Source organism: Nerophis ophidion, linkage group LG17 (assembly GCF_033978795.1).
Source record: "Nerophis ophidion isolate RoL-2023_Sa linkage group LG17, RoL_Noph_v1.0, whole genome shotgun sequence".
Lineage (NCBI taxonomy): Eukaryota > Metazoa > Chordata > Actinopteri > Syngnathiformes > Syngnathidae > Nerophis > Nerophis ophidion.
In genome coordinates, this window is record NC_084627.1 from 39,857,602 (window position 1) to 39,875,397 (window position 17,796).

Here is a 17,796-nt window from a genome sequence, read left to right on the forward strand (position 1 = left end):
TGTGTTGGCCCTGCGATGAGGTGGCGACTTGTCCAGGGTGTACCCCGCCTACCGCCCGATTGTAGCTGAGATAGGCGCCAGCGCCCCCCGCGACCCCGAAAGGGAATAAGCGGTAGAAAATGGATGAAGCCAGGCTGTTGTAACACGTGGCTTGGCATTGTCTTGCTGAAATAAGCAGGGGCGTCCACGAGAACGTTGCTTGGATAACATATGTTGCTCCAAGCCCGGTATGTACCTTTCGGCATTAATGGTGCCTTCACAGATGTGTAAGTTACCCATGCCTTGGGCACTAATACACCCCCATACCATCACAGATGCTGGCTTTTGAACTTTGCGCCTATAACAATCCAGATGTTTTTTTTCCTCTTTGTTCCGGAGGACACGAAGTCCACTGTTTCCAAAAACAATTAAAAATATGGACTCGTCAGACCACAGAACACGTTTCCACTTTGCATCAGTCCATCTTCGATGAGCTCGGGCCCAGCGAAGCTGGCGGCGTTTCTGGGTGTTGTTGATAATTGTCTTTCGCTTTGCATAGTAGAGTTTTAACTTGCACTTACAGATGTAACGACAAACTGTAGTTACTAACAGTTGTTTTCTGAAGTGTTCCTGTTCCATTTTGTTGTTATTTACCATTTACACAATGAGCCAACTTCACTGGTTTTGGGGTGTGTCAGTCATAGCTGCAATACGGTGAATATCCATAAATGAAGCGTTCCCCCAGGTGCATGCAAACAGACGTTTACCTCACGTATGCCCATGTGTTGAAACGGGATCAGCTGCAGTGAGCGTGCACGATCCTGGGTCACGTTTCCTCACCATGACAACACATTCAGACACACCAATGAAGTTCTGAGTATTGCCCGATATCAAAGTATCGATTCCAGGATGGTGTGCGTGATATCAGTGTGACCTCCCAAAGAGAGCGGGGAGCATTCAACATTGAGCTCTCAACTTGATGTGTTTTAATGTGTCAGACAGTGACTTTACTATAACTAACGCACACACATCTGTTTTGGATTGATATCAACCTGATAAAATCTATTTTTTTCATGTTTGAATTTGTCAAGTGATGACATCTATTAAACGAGACAAGAAGCAAGGAATTAAACAGACACAATTAAATTTGGCTCAATGTGAGGAGAAACGTCTGGACTGTACGCTTGTACAATCTCCAGCACTCTCTGGCGAAAGATTGTACTCCACCTCTTTTATTTGGACTTTCCCGGATTACATGGCAACAGCTGGTTCTAAGGAACGGGGGTCATAAATAGCCATCGCTTTTGATTACAACAATTTAAAGAAAAGGTAGTAAAACAGTTCAAACAAGCGGTGCCTGGAGGGGAGTCAGGCCCTGCTTCATCTCCGGTTTGTAGTTCTTGGGTCAGACACTATCTTTCTGTTGATTACAATACATGAAAAAAAACTATTTCATGTTGCTTCCCATCCTACACAGTGGAGTTTTACAAGCCTTTTTCTCGGTAGGATTAAAGACAGCTTTTGTCCACTCTCCGGGAACTCATTGACACACAAAGTTTTGTGATGACTTAGATACAATTATTCTGACAGAATTATTAAAATAACTACATTTAAGAGGTCATTGCACTCCTCACTACACTGCACTTTATTGCCAAAATTGCCGAGTTTGCGTTTTAAAATGTTTTCCGTGTATTAAACCATCTTTGGTCTCAAAGTTTAATTTTTTAAATGCAAGAACCGAACTTTTAAATACAACAAACAAGGGGATTTAGCTACAGTATTTAGAAACCCTAATCGTCATTACATTTTAAAGTGACTGGCCTCTCTCTCTGTCTCTCTGTCTCTCTGTCTCTCTCTCTCTCTCTCTCTCTCTCTCTCTCTCTCTCTCTCTCTCTCTCTCTCTCTCTCTCTCTCTCTCTCTCTCTCTCTCTGTGTGCATGTGTGGGGTCGGTCTTCAAGAAGTGAGAGTCTCTGCAACACTTTAGTTAATAGTGTTCTTTGGCAAAGTAAACCAGCCCTTCCCAAACTTTGTTCATGAACCACCTCCGAAAATACTTGGTTATCCAAAAGCCACCATAAAGACAAGACATTAAAACACAGTAGTGTAGTAGGCCCAAGTACTAATTAAAACAAAGCAGAGGTTTTATTTACCAAGCATATTTAATTTTTTTGGCCCACTGTTACATGTGACATTGTTTGAACAGTAACACTGTGTTGGAATATAGTAAAACACTGTACTTAAATCAAGTGATTATTTGGTGTACCGCTAAATGTTTGGCATACCACAACCTATATTTAATTGAATAGACTGCAAAGACAAGATGCTTAACGTTCGAACTGGTAAACTTTGTTATTTTTTGCAAACATTAGCACATTTGGAATTTGATGACCGCAACATGTTTAAAAAAAGCTGGCACGAGTGGCAAAAAAGACTGAGAAATTTGAGGAATGCTCATCAAACACTTATTTGGAACATCCCACAGGTGAACAGGCTAATGGGGAACAGGTGGGTGCCATGATTGGGTATAAAAGCACCTTCCATGGAATGCTCTGTCATTCACAAACAAGGATTGGGCGAGGGTCACCAATTTGGGAACAAATGCGTGAGCAAATTGTCGAATAGTTTAAAAACAACATTTCTCAACGAGCAATTGCAAGGGATTTAGGGATTTCACCATCTACGGTCCGTAATATAATCTAAAGATTCAGAGAATCTGGAGAATATCACTACACGTAACATTAAAAGCCCGTGACCTCAAGCCGGACTGCATCAAAAACCGACATCAGTGTGTAAATGATATCCCCACATGGGCTCAGGAGCACTTCAGAAAACCACTGTCAGTAACTAGTCTTTCGCTTCATCTGTAAGTGCAAGTTAAAACTCTACTATGAAAAGCGAAAGCCATCTATCAACAACACCCAGAAACGCCGCCACCTTCGCTGGGCCCGACCTCATCTAAGATGGACTGGTGCAAAGTGTAAAAGTGTTCTGTGGTCTGACGAGTCCACATTTCAAATGGTTTGTGGAACAAAGAGGAAAAGAACCATCCCGATTGTTCTAGGCGCACAGTTCAAAAGCCATTATCTGTGATGGTATGGGGGTGTATTAGTGCCCAAGGCATGGGTAACTTACACATCTGTGGAGGCACTATTAATGCTGAAAGGTACATACAGGTTTTGGAGCAACTTATGTTGCCATTTAAGCAGCGTTATCATGGACGCCCCTGCTTATTTCAGCAAGACAATGCCAAAGCATGTTACAACAGCGTGGCTAAACTGGCCTGCCTGTAGTCCAGACTTGTCCCCCATTAAAAATGTGTGGCGCATTATGAAGCGTAAAACAGACTGTTGAACAACTTAAGCTGTGAATCAAGCAAAAATGGGAAAAAAATCCACTTAAAAAGCCTTAAAAAATGGTCTCCTCAGTTCCCAAACGTTTACTGAGTGTTGTTAAAAGGAAAGGCCATGTAACACAGTGGTAAAAATGCCCCTGTGCAAACTTTTTTGCAATGTGTTGCTGCCATTAACTTCTAAGTTAACGATTATTTGCAAAAAAAAAAAAATTTAGTTTCTCAGTTCAAACATTAAATATATCGTATTTGCAGTCTATTCAATTGAATATAAGTTGAAAAGGATTTGCAAATCATTTTATTCTGTTTTTATTTACGATTTACACAACGTGCCCACTTTACTGGTTTTGGGGTGTGTAGATTGGAATTATTCTATTAATCAACACTAATGACAATAACATCTACATAAGTCATCTGCTGCCTTGTTAAATCACACTGTCTGCCCTTTTAAAAAAAAAAAAAGCACAGATCCAGGTAGCTTCCTGTGGGTGGCGTCATGTGCAGCCGTCGCCATGGTGACTATTACTATCATTAATTAATGGTACTGTGAGATGCTTGAGTTGGTTCTGGCAAGCAGCCTATAGAAGGAGCCAAGCAAACAACTTCTAGTTCCACTCAGACAAGGCTTGACTTTGTCTTCTCCATCATGCCCAGAAAGAAGACTCTGTCAGCAGACGAAGGTAAGCTTGATGATGTTTGGGGATAAACGCTGAATAAGCAGAAAATCATGATTTATATAAAGAAAGTGTACAGGTGTCATTTATGCAATTTGGTTTTTTAATGTTAAACTTGCACACTAAAAAATGTTGGGTAAAAAAAATAACCACATTTTAACCCAACTCCGTGTTCAGAAAGGGACAAACCCGTTAATTGAGTTATTTTAACTCAACATTTTGGGTTAATTTTGTAAATCCAACTTCTGTTTTGAATTATTTAACCCAAACGTTGAGAATGTTAATTTAATGTTGGGTTTTTCCCAACCAAACTATTGGGTTGAATTACTTAACCCAAAAGTTGAGTTATGCTAACTCAATGTTGGTTGATTCATAACCCAACTATTGGGTTGAATTTATTCCACACAAAAGCTGAGTTAGGCTCACTACAGTGAAGTGAATTATACTTATATAGCGCTTTTCTCTAGTGACTCAAAGCACTTTTACTTAGTGAAACCCAACATCTGAGTTATATTTATACCAGTGTGGGTGGCACTGGGAGCAGGTGGGTATAGTGTCTTGCCCAAGGACACAACGGCAGTGACTAGGTTGGCAGAAGCAGGGATCGAACCTGGGATCCCCAAATTGCTGGAATGGCCACTCAACCAACCGAACTATACCGCTCCAAGTGTTGGGTTATTCCAAAGCCAACTATTGGGTTGTGCAGTTTAGCACTTCTTGACTCAATTGTCGGTTGTAAATAATACATTTTTATTGCTGGTTTGTCTTACTCCTGACTATAATTATTTTTATTCCATTAAAACAGGGGTCCCCAACGCCGTGCCCGCGTGCACCAGGTCGCCCGCTGGCCTGTTCTAAAGATAGCTCAAATAGCAGCACTTACCAGTGAGCTGTCTCTATTTTTTAAATTTAATTAATTTACTAGCAAGCTGGTCTCGCTTTGCTCGACATTTTTAATTCTAAGAGAGACAAAACTCAAAAAGAATTTGAAAATCCAAGAAAATATTTGAAAGACCTGGTCTTCACTTGTTTAAATAAATTCATTTATTTTTTTTAACTTTGCTTATAACTTTCAGAAAGACAATTTTAGGGAAAAAATACAACCTTAAAAATGATTTTAGTATTTTTAAACACATATACCTTTTTACCTTTTAAATTTCTTCCTCTTCTTTCCTGACAATTTAAATCAATGTTCAAGTAAAAAACAATTTTATTGTAATGAATAATAAATACATTTTAATTTAATTCTTCATTTTAGCTTCTGTTTTTCCGACGAAGAATATTTGTGAAATATTTCTTCAAACTTATTATGATTAAAATAAAATAAAAATATTCTGCCAAAATCTAGAAAATCTGTAGAATCAAATTTAAATCTTATTTCAAAATATTTTGAATTTCTTTTAAAATATTTGTTCTGAAAAATCTAGAAGAAATAATCATTTGTCTTTGTCCGAAATATAGCTTGGTCCAATTTGTTATATATTGTAACAAAGTGCAGATTGGATTTTAACCTATTTAAAACATGTCATCAACATTTTAAAATTAATCTTAATCAGGAAAAATTACTAATGATGTTCCCTAAATTCTTTTTTTAATTTTTTCCAAAAGATTCGAATTAGCTAGTTTTTCTCTGCATTTTTTTTCGGTTGAATTTTGAATTTTAAAGAGTCAAAATTGAAGATAAGCTATGTTTCAAAATTTTATTTAAATTTTTTTTCGTGTTTTCTCCTCTTTTAAACCGTTCAATTAAGTGTTTTTTTTTCATCATTAATTCTCTACAAAAAACCTTCCGTAGAAGGAAAAAAATGTATGACGGAATGACAAACAGAAATACCCATTTTTTTATATATATAATTTATTTATTAAAGGTAAATTGAGCATATTGGCTATTTATGGCAATTTATTGAAGTGTGTATCAAACTGGTAGCCCTTTGCATTAATCAGTACCCAAGAAGTAGCTCTTGGTTTCAAAAAGATTGGTGACCCCTGCACTAAAATATACTCAAATCAAGATATGAGTGACATTTTTTTAAACAAGAATCGCCGCTCATCCTATCCGCATGCCCAAATATTTTCATGTACATAAAATGTGTGATTGTAAGTGTCAATGAGATTAAGCCATAATAAAATTCCCTTAAAAAAAGTAACTTTTTAATAAAAAAAAAAAAAAAGAAGCCTTTTACCTAAAAATGCGTAACTCATTGAAAAACAACACAAAAATGGTTCATAATTTTAAAAAGCCAGAAATTGAGTTAAAATAACACCCTTATAACCCAAAAACTGGATTGCTCTTCATAAAAATAACCCCAAAATGTAACCCAACACTTGCAACTCATAAATTGGGTTATCAAAATAACCCAGCATTTTTTTTAGTGTAGTCCTCTATACTATTTGTACTTTAAATATAAGTCATTAGAAGCACTCTGCGTCTGTGTTCAGATAATGATGGTGCAGGTAGGAAGAATGTCAAGACTAGTACATGAACTAAGTCAGAAAATTTAAGTCTTTCCTAACCTTTTTTATTCAGAACCTTAGACACCTTTCAGCATTTCCAAAAGTGATAGAATTTGCAAAGGTGTTTGAATCATTTGCAGGGCTTCTGCACTCATTGAATATTTGATAAGTATTTCATTGTACACCATGAGGATGGACAGACACTCCCTACTCACGGTATTAAATACCCTCCTAAACTTGTACTGAACCCAGCACTTTAGGTTAATACACTTGTAACTAGAACCCTCAAGAACCCTCAAGAACTTCTCGAGGGTGCATGGGAGTTTGCCCAACCAGTCTACATGTGCTTTGTGGACTTGGAGAAGGCATTCGACCGTGTCCCTCAGGAAGTCCTGTGGGGAGTGCTCAGACAGTATGGGGTATCGGACTGTCTTATTGTGGCAGTCCGCTCCCTGTACGATCAGTGTCAGAGCTTGGTCCGCATTGCCGGCAGTAAGTCGGACACGTTTCCAGTGAGGGTTGGACTCCGCCAAGGCTGCCCTTTGTCACCGATTCTGTTCATAACTTTTATGGACAGAATTTCTAGGCGCAGTCAAGGGGTTGAGGGGTTCCGGTTTGGTGGCCCCGGGATTATGTCTCTGCTTTTTGCAGATGATGTGGTCCTGATGGCTTCATCTGGCTGGGATCTTCAGCTCTCACTGGATCAGTTAGCAGCCAAGTGTGAAGCAGCCGGAATGAGAATCAGCACCTCCAAGAACGAGTCCATGGTTCTCTCCAGGAAAAGGGTGGAGTGCCATCTCCGGGTTGGGGAGGAGACCCTGACCCAAGTGGAGGAGTTCAAGTACCTCGGAGTCTTGTTCACGAGAGGGGGAAGAGTGGATCGTGAGATCGACAGGCGGATCGGTGCGGCGTCTTCAGTAATGCGGATGTTGTACCAATCCGTTGTGGTGAAGAAGGAGCTGAGTCGGAAGGCAAAGCTCTCAATTTACCGGTCGATCTACGTTTCCATCCTCACCTATGGTCATGAGCTTTGGGTCATGACCGAAAGGATAAGATCACGGGTACAAGCGGCCGAAATGAGTTTCCTCCGCCGGGTGGCGGGGCTCTCCCTTAGAGATAGGGTGAGAAGCTCTGCCACCCGGGAGGAACTCAAAGTAAAGCCACTGCTCCTCCACATCAAGAGGAGCCAGATGAGGTGACTTGGGCATCTGGTCAGGATGCCACCCGAACGCCTCCCGAGGGAGGTGTTTAGGGCACGTCCAACCAGTAGGAGGCCACGGGGAAGACCCAGGACACGTTGGGAAGACTATGTCTCCCGGCTGGGCTGGGAACGCCTCGGGATCCCCGGGAAGAGCTGGACGAAGTGGCTGGGGAGAGGGAAGTCTGGGTTTCCCTGCTTAGGCTGCTGCCCCCGCGACCCGACCTCGGATAAGCGGAAAAAGATGGATGGATGGATGGATGGCACTAGTAACCAGACCTCAATTTATATATCCATCCATCCATCCATTTTTCTACCGCTTATTCCCTTTTGGGGTCGCGGGGGGCGCTGGCAATTTATATATGCCAAATGTATTTCCGTTTTCAACAGAACATGTCACCAAAATGTAGACCTGGTTTTTGTATAAAATTACACAAAACAAAGGAAAAAAACAATCTTAAATGACAGAAAATAAACGATAAAACAATTTATAATAACATAAATCAGGTTAATATTCAGCCTTTCATCTGTTCATGCTGTCAGAGATAGATTGTGCAGATCCACACAACGGTGGTAATAAAAATGACTAATTTCTCAAGTTTTTAAGACTATTTTCATTCATATGTGTCAGTTGTAAAAAAAAAAAACAGTATCACAAATGTTAAGAGTTTTTTTTTTGCAATAACAGTTCAATAATAAGCCAGATTTCTTGAAATCAACTGAGATAGGCTCCAGTTTATGCGATGCTGAATCGAAAAAAAATCACTTAGACTTTTCTAGCAGATATAATATTCACATTTAGTGCACTTTTGTCACATTTAGCAAATTTTTCTCCAAATTTAACTCTTGTCTCGCATTTAGCTCATTTTCATCACATTTAAGTCTAAATAAAATGACTGTAAATGTTATATCTAAGTGTTAAATCTAAATGTAAATGTTAAATATAAATATAAATGATAAATATAAATGTTTAGTCTAAATGTTTAATATAAATGTACATGGCAAATTTAAATGCTAAATATAAACCTAAATGTAAATGTTAAATATAAATATAAATGATAAATATGAATGTTTAGTCTAAATGTTTAATATAAATGTACATGGCAAATTTAAATGTTAAACATAAACCTAAATGTTAAATATACATTTAAATAATACTTCTAAATGTGTAAGTATTAAGTATTATATAGTCTAAATTAAATTACTGTAAATGTTATATCTAAATGTTAAATATAAATATAAATAGTAAATATAAATAAAATGTTTAGTCTAAATGTTAAATATACATGTCCATGGCAAATCTAAATGCGAAATATAAACCTAAATGTTAAATCTACATATAAATAAAACATCTAAATGTTGAATATAAATTTAAACATTACATCCAAACCTAAATGTTGGATCTATGACTTAATGTAAAACAATTGATGAATTTAAATGTTAAATCGAAACCAAAATGTTAAATGTAAATCTTAATGTAAATGTTAACTCTGAAATTAAATGTTACATCCAAACGTAAACATTACATCTAAATGTTAAATCTGAATATAAAGGTTAAATATAAATGTAAATGTTAAATATACATGTTAAATCCAAACCTAAATGTCAAATCTAAACTTAAGCTAGATCTAAATGTTAAACCTAAATCTGAATCAAAATCTTAGTCTTGAATCAAAATCTAAATGTTAAATCTGAACGTACACAATAAATCTAAATCTACATGGTAAATCTAAATATAGATGTTAAATCCAAACCCAAATGTCAATGTTAAATATACATGTTAAATCCAAACCTATATGTTAACATCTAAACCCAAGCTAAATTTAAATGTTGAACCTAAATCTGAATCTAAATCTTACACTTGAATCTAAATCTAATTGTTAAATCTAAAAGTACAAATTAAATCTAAACCTAAATGTTAAATCTAAACCTAAATGTAAATGTTAAATATACATATTAAATCTAAATATAAAAATTAAATCTAAATCTAAATGTTAAATCTAAACCTAAATGTAAATGTTAAATATATATGTTAAATCTAAACATAAGCTAAATCTAAATGTTGAACCTAAATATGAATCTAAATCTTACTTTTGAATCTAAATCTAATTGTTAAATCTAAACGTACAAATTAAATGTAAACCTAAAAATTCAATCTAAATCCAAGCTAAATCTAAATGTTAAACCTATATCTGAATCTAAATCTAAATGTTTAATCTAAATCTGCATCTAGATCTAAATGTTTGATCTAAACCTGATTGCTAAATCTAAATATAACAACTTTATTTTGTGATGAAAAGTCTCTAAATGTGTGAAAAGTGTTATAAATGTAAAAAAAGTGAATTAAATGTGACGAAAGTGTGCTAAATGTGAGAAATATATCTGCATAAAAAAAAAAAAATTACATTACATTCCCATCCAGCTATCCATTTTTTTTACCGCTTTCCCTTTGGGGTGGCGGAGGGCGCTGGTGCATATCTCAGGTACAATCGGGAGGAAGGTGGGGTACACCCTGGACAAGTCGCCACCTCATCACAGACATTACATTCCCATATCAGCCTACTCACGACCCCAGCGAGGGTAACTGTATAGAATTACTCGAACTTTAGAGGTTGCAATGGGAAACAAGACTTAAAAATGTCTTGATAATTAGTACGCTTGACTTGAGTTCTAGAAACTTCCACAGGACTTGTGTCAAAGAGTACAAAGCATTTCAACGGATGTAATGTTTTTCCTCATGCGAGTATTCTAAAGTTTTGTTAAACAACAAACACTACGTTTAAAAAAACAAACCATGTGCCTCAATCGTTGGACTTGTTCCTAATTTCTTTCAAAATTGTTGTTTATTCTCAGTGGGGATTGATATAGACGATGACAGCCCTGATGGTAAGTTTTGTCCAATATTCCGCGAACATATCCTTTAATCATAACCATTTTTCATAACATGGTCACTACTGCCTGGTTTCTCTTGTTATATTCTTATTTTACTGTTATATTTTTATTCCCATTGTTGCTTTATATTTTTATTCTTGTTGTAATATTTTTCTATTTTGTTTCCTTTTATACCCCCATTATTTACTTGTTACTTTTTAAATTGATCTTAACTCTGTACACTGCTGCTGGATTTTAATTTTCCTGAGGGAACTCTCCTGAACGAATCAATAAAGTATTATCTATCTATCTATCTATCTATCTATCTATCTATCTATCTATCTATCTATCTAATGCTTAAATCAGGGGTGTCCAAAGTGCGTCCCGGGGGCCATTTGCGGCACGCGGGTCATTTTTTAACGGCCCCACGGCACATTTTAAAAATACAATTGAAAAAAATTAAAAACATAAAAAGTGATTAAAAAAACAGCGAACAGGTGAAATGTAACAACAAAATCTTGCAACGCTTTGATAACACAAAGCTGCCATGTTTTCTTAAAAAAATAATAATGAATCAAAATCAATGTCATTTTGAATTATTTACCTATTCAAGTCTTCAATTACGTCACATTAAATATTCCACTTTGATATTTTTTTGGGGGGGAAATGTTGCATATTTTGTGTTTTGCCATATAAAAAACCGAGTTGTTTTTTTTTTAAAGAAGAGCGTAAAACAAACAAACAAAAAACATCAACAACAATAAAACTGTAAATTGACGGATATATCTGAAGTTGATCTCGAGATTATTGTGCTAAAAGTAAACAGTAAAAAAAAAAGTATTATAATTTATTTTTTAACACTTCAATGAGTAGGACACTTTTTGCTCCCCAATTATTTTAGTGTGATTTGTTTTTAAGTGGCATTGCTCAAAAAATAATAATGAATCAAAATCCAAAACTGAGGCTCCAATTATTATATAATCTCAAATATTCCACCTAAAAAAGTTATTGGGTGAAAATATTGCATATTTTGTGTTTTTTCCATTTTTTTCCCTAATGTTGATCTAAAGATTTAAAACTTGAATAATAATGAAAATAGTAATACTGAATAATGACACATTTTTAATATTTTTTTGGACCAAAACCCCCCATAACTAAGTGGAGGCCTAAATGTATATTTTTTATACATATACTGTATTGGTTTTTAAAATAAAAAATATGAAAGTGGCCCCCACTTGCTTTGATTTTTCAGTGTGCGGCCCTCAGTGGAAAAAGTTTGGACACCCCTAGCTTGAATGTACTTGTTGATAAATGTATTTATTGTTGATAAATGTATTTATTGTTTATGAACAGTGTTGGGACTAACGCGTTACTGTAACGCCGTTATTTTCGGCGGTAACTGGTTGTCTTAACGCGTTATTTTTCACATTCAGTAACTCGGTTACCGTTACTACATGATGTGTTACGGCGCTATTTTACGTTATTTTTTTTATATAGTATCAACTAGAAACTGAGAAGATCTGAGTGTGTTTTATTGGAGAGCTGCAGTATCGTCTTTCTGAATCTTCCTGTATCACAAGACATCATGATGGAGTCAAAGTTGAGTTTCTTAACATGGAGATATTCTCACTACTTTTCTTTTGTCGAGCACAAAGAAAAGAACATTTTAGTGAAATGTATCGTATCTGCTAGAAGACATGCAGGCTATTTCTACAGTGGACTCACCCGCTTTCAGGCAGCTAAATACCATGATAACCGGCGTCTAACAGCAAATGGCACGGAAAATATTTTCACGTACCTGGACTAAGGGAGGAGGGGGTATTTGCAGCTGTGTTGGAAACCTAACACCTGTGGTGAGAACTTAACACATGCAAATACAGAGGATACATCAACTTCCTGCGTTGCTCTCTGCCATCTGCAAATTCCTCTTTGAAGTTGGTCGGTCAACCTAATTTCAATCTAACGCCAAGTTTCATTTCTCTTCAGCTTGTCTACACCAGGGGTGTCAAACTCAAATACAGAGTGGGCCAAAATTTTAAACTGAACAAAGCCGCGGGCCAAGGTTGAACAAATTAACCTTTTAATAGGGACCCAAACAAGTTTTGCATTGAATATTGAACAAGCGAGACTTATATAACTTTATAGTGACATGCAAAATCGAGTTTCAAATAATACTAATAATTTAAAAATAGCAATGGTATATCAAATCAAATTTAAATAGAAATTGAATGCCTCTTTTCTATTTGCAGTCTTCTCAGGTAAATATCAAAATAAACTTTTCCCACAGGCTAATAATAGATGTTTATATTGTAGCGTCCAGGAAGAGGTAGTACTGCAAGGGGTTCTGTGTATTTGTTCTGTTGTGTTTATGTTGTGTTACAGTGCAGATGTTCTCACGAAAATTGCTTGTCATTCTCATTTAGTGTTGGTTCACAGTGTGGCGCATATTTGTAACAGTCTTAAAGTTGTTTATACGGCCACCCTCAGTGTGACCTGTATGGCTGTTGACCAAGCTTGCATTGCATTTGAGTGTGTGTGTGTGTAAAAGCCACATATATTATGTGACTAGGCCGGCACGCTGTTTCTACGTAGGAAAAGCGGACGTGACGAAAGGTTTTAGAGGACGCTTGAGGCAGTGCCTTTAAGGCACGCCCCCAATATTGTTGTCCAGGTGGGAATCGGGAAAAATTTGGGACAATGGTTGCCCCCTGTGTTTTTCGTGAGGGGCACTGAAATTTGGGAGTCTCCTTGGAAAATCAGGGGGTGGAGGGGGTTAGCAAGTATGAGTATTAGCGGTGAATGTGGTGTTACAGCGACACCGCCGCTGTATAATACCGGCGGGCCAGCTCTAATGTTAATTTGATATTGCCTCAAGGGCCAAATGAAAATACACGGCGGGCCAAATTTGGCCCTCTTGCCAGAGTTTGGCACCCATGGTCTACAGAATGCATGAGCAAACAATCATATTTGAACAAAATTAGATAACTTATTTACAATTAATCCAACAGGGTTAGGGTTAAAAAGACATCATGCTGGAGTCAAAGTTGAGTTTCTTAACATGGAGATATTCGCACTACTTTTCGTTTGTCGAACACAAAGAAAAGAACATTTTAGTGAAATTTAAAGGGGAACATTATCACCAGACCTATGTAAGGGTCAATATATACCTTGATGTTGCGGAAAAAAGGCCATATATTTTTTTAACCGATTTCAGAATTTTGGGTGAATTTTGGCGAATTAAACGCCTTTCTATTTATCGCTCTTGGAGCGATGATGTCAGAACGTGACATCACCTAGGTAATCCTCCACCACATTACACACAGCAAGTCGAATCCGCTCTGTTATTTTCCGTTTTTTTCGACTGTTTTCCGTACCTTGGAGACATCATGCCCCGTTGGTGTGTTGTCGGAGGGTGTAACAACATGAACAGGGACGGCTTGAAGTTGATTTACGTAGAATGTGCATCGATTAGCACAGCATGCTAATCGATGCTAACATGCTATTTAGGCTAGCTGTATGTACATATTGCATCGTTATACTATTTTATACACCCCGCTAGCAGCAACACCCCCCCCCCACCCCCCCCCTCCCGTGCGTCGGTAAGGTGGGCAGGGTTGGGGGTGCGGGGGTGTAAAATACATTCAGGAATTGTCACGGATACAAAGGATTCTGGGTATTTGTTGTGTTGCGTTTATGTTGTGTTACTGTGAGGATGTTCTCCCGAAATGTGTTTGTCAATCTTGTTTGGTGTGGCTTCACAGCGTGGCACATATTAGTAAGTGTTAAAGTTGTTTATATCACAACCATCAGTGTACTCTGTATCACCCAGTATGCCTTTCAATCTTGTACGTGTGATTGCGAAAGCTGCACACAACATGTTGCCGGACTAACAATCGGTTTGTACATGTTGTTGAAGGTGTCTAAGGCAATGGCTTCACAGCACGCCCATATTCTTGACATCAGGATGAACGCCAATTGGATATTCGCGAGAACGTTAGCGGCTCCAATTGTCTTCATTACTCTGTGAAACGGGTTTAAATAACTCTAAGAGTGGTAAAGGTGGCCGACCTCTGATGTATTTCAGCGAGCGGGTGGTGGGCGGTTGTGGTTCTGATAAAATGTTGGTGCGGGTGGATGGCGGGTGGATGACTACTTTGGTGATGCGGTTGCGGATGATTTGATTGCGTATCCGCGCATCTCTTATGCCCAGGTCGTCAATCTACGCACCTGTCGCTGATTTCGAAGCCAGTCCTGGCACACCCTGCTTCGCTGCAGGCCCGCAGGCCAAGCCCCCCTCCACAGTTCTTTTGTCGCTATTTAAAATAGTTTTGTCAATTTGTCCTGGCCCAAAATTCATTGGCCCTTTGAAACATATCTTTTGTCTTTGTGTGTTGTACTTAGACCACACGGCTTAGCAGAGTTCACTGATGCAAATGCACGTCAAGTTGATCAGCAGATTGTATTATTCTCCACTGCAATAACAGTACTGAAATGAAGGCTAAAAGGGCATTAATGGGAGCCTTAAAGGCCTACTGAAACCCACTACTACCGACCACGCAGTCTGATAGTTTATATATCAATGATGAAATATTAACATTGCAACACATGCCAATACGGCAGGTTTAGTTTACTAAATTACAATTTTTAATTTCCTGCAGAGTTTCCTGTTGAAAACGTTGTGGAATGATGACGCGTATGATGACGTGTGATTGTGACGATATTGGTCGGAGCGGACATATTAGCCTAGCACCACTTACGGCTAAAAGTCGTCTCTTTTCATCACATAATTACACAGTATTTTGGACAACTGTTTTGCTAAATCTTTTGCAATTTGTTCAATTAATAATGGAGAAGTCAAAGTAGAAAAATGGAGGTGGGAAGCTTTAGCCTTTAGCCACACAAACACACGGTGTTCCCAAGCTTAAAATTCCCGGACGTGAAGCTTTACTGTGGATCAGAGCGGTCAAGCGAACATGGAACCCGACCACAGGTTAACCGGCAGGTTTCGGTGAGAAAATTGTGGTAAAAAGACGCTTCTTACCGGAGATCAGCGGAGCTTCTCTCCTGCTGCAGCTTCGTGACTTCCCTCAGAGACTGGCGTCAACACACCCGTGGACACACCCTTCCGACTATCAGGTACTATTTAACTCACTAAAACACTAGCAACACAAAAGAAAGATAAGGGATTTCCCAGAATTATCCTAGTAAATGTGTCTAAAAACATCTGAATCGCTCCCAATGCATCTGAATCGCTCCCAATGCAATCACCTTTTTTTTTTTACTTTATTCTTTTTTTTTTTTTGTAGTCCTTCACTCTAAATTTCCTCATCCACGAATCTTTCATCCTCGCTCAAATTAATAGGGAAATTGTCGCTTTCTCGGTCCGAATCGCTCTCGCTGCTGGTGGCCATGATTGTAAACAATGTTCAGATGTGAGAAGCTCTTCAACCCGTAACGTCACGCGCACATCGTCTGCTACTTCCGGTACAGGCAAGGCTTTTTTATTAGCGACCAAAAGTTGCGAAGTTTATTGTCGATGTTCTCTACTAAATCCTTTCAGCAAAAATATGGCAATATCGCGAAATGATCAAGTATGACACATAGAATGGACCTGCTATCCCTGTTTAAATAAGAAAATCTCATTTCAGTAGGCCTTTAAAGAAAAAGAAGAAGTAACTAAATAGTTACTTTTCACAGTAACGCATTACTTTTTGGTGTAAGTAACGGAGTTACTTTTGAAATAAAGTAACTAGTAACTGTAATTAGTTACTGGTTTTCAGTAACTAACCCAACACTGTTTAAGAATGTATGCATTGTTGATAAATGCACTTTTTTTTGATAAATGTTCTTGTTAATGCATATATTTATTTTTGATAAACATATTAATTGTTGATGAATTGACAAATTTTAACAAATTTATTTATTGTTTAAAAAGGAATTTATAATTGATAAATGTATTGCTGGTACTTGTATTTATTGTTGAGATGGCGCCACCCGGAGGCGAGGAAACAGAAGGCAAGTGAAGGCAGCCAAACAAGCAGCCAGTGAGGATGAAGACGAGGAAGACAACATTGTGGCTTCTCGAAGCCGGAAGTCAGCAAAGAAGCCCGCCAAGAAAATTGAAGAAGAAGAGGAAAGTGAAGATGAGGCACCCAGGAAGAAGAAGAATGGTGGCGCAGCAAGCAGGAGGAAAAGAGGAGGCAAAGGTGAAGACAGCGAGGAGGAGGACAGTGATGAAGACAAAGGAAAGAAGAGGAAGAAGGGAGGGGGCAAGAAAGGAGGAAAAGAAGAGGAACAAACTAAAGGTAAAAAAGGAGAAGCTAAAGGAAAAGACAACCAAAAAAAGAAGAAAAAGGTGGAAAGGTATGTACTGTATATAATGTGTACTGTTTTTAAAGCAGCTTTGAGTTGTGACTTTTAATGTTTAAAGTGTTTGAGAGTGGTGGTCACGTGACAGTCATGCGTACTTGCCAACTTTGAGACCTCCGATTTCGGGAGGTGGGGTGGGGGGCGTGGTTGGGGCGGGCGCGTGGTTAAGAGGGGAGGTGTATAGTCAAGTATTTTATATATATATATATATATATATATATATATATATATATATATATATATGAAATACTTGACTTTCAGTGAATTGTAGCTATATATATATATATATATATATATATATATATATATATATATATATATATATAAATGAGAGAAATACTTGAATTTCAGTGTTCATTTATTTACACATATACACACATAACCCCTCTTAACCTTGTACAGACCTTGAAAATACATGCAACCTTGACACAAAACGCCGCACATTTGAGGCATTTAAGAAACCCCGCCCGGACAACCCTGACAGTCCCGCAAAATGAGGACATGTCCAGGAAAAAGAGGACGTATGGTCAGTCTACTATCAGAGGACATGACTGTCCCAAAATGGCGGATGGAGTTTGCTAATTCCCAAAAGAGTATTTTTTGCTATCAAGATTGTTTTCTAACAATTAGAATTAGGGTTGTCCCGATCCAGGTTTTTGCACTTCCGATCCGATACTGATACTGGCCGATACTGGCCTATCCAAGCATGTATTAAAGTTTGAAGTTATTTAGCCTACTTAGTTGTCAGATTCATGCTGAAAAGGATTTTAGTACTCTTGATAACAACTAGCCAGCTGAATTAGGTGAGTTTGAATACACAATAGTTGGTATCCAAGGATAAACACAAAATATAAAAAAATTATACATGACAAACAGAAATGGCATTATTAAACAGTAAAAA

General features: G+C 37.6%; 1 protein-coding gene across 1 annotated transcript in view; it reads left to right on the forward strand.

The window, feature by feature from the left end:
• Window positions 1-3,975: 3,975 nt before the first annotated feature.
• The window catches only part of tmc2a (transmembrane channel-like 2a), a 42,265-nt gene continuing 28,444 nt past the window's right edge, over window positions 3,976-17,796 (forward strand). The window contains exons 1-2 of the mRNA XM_061877180.1: window positions 3,976-4,009; window positions 16,511-16,889. Coding sequence (XP_061733164.1) covers window positions 3,976-4,009; window positions 16,511-16,889 — 413 coding nt within the window. The remainder of the gene's footprint in view (window positions 4,010-16,510; window positions 16,890-17,796) is intronic.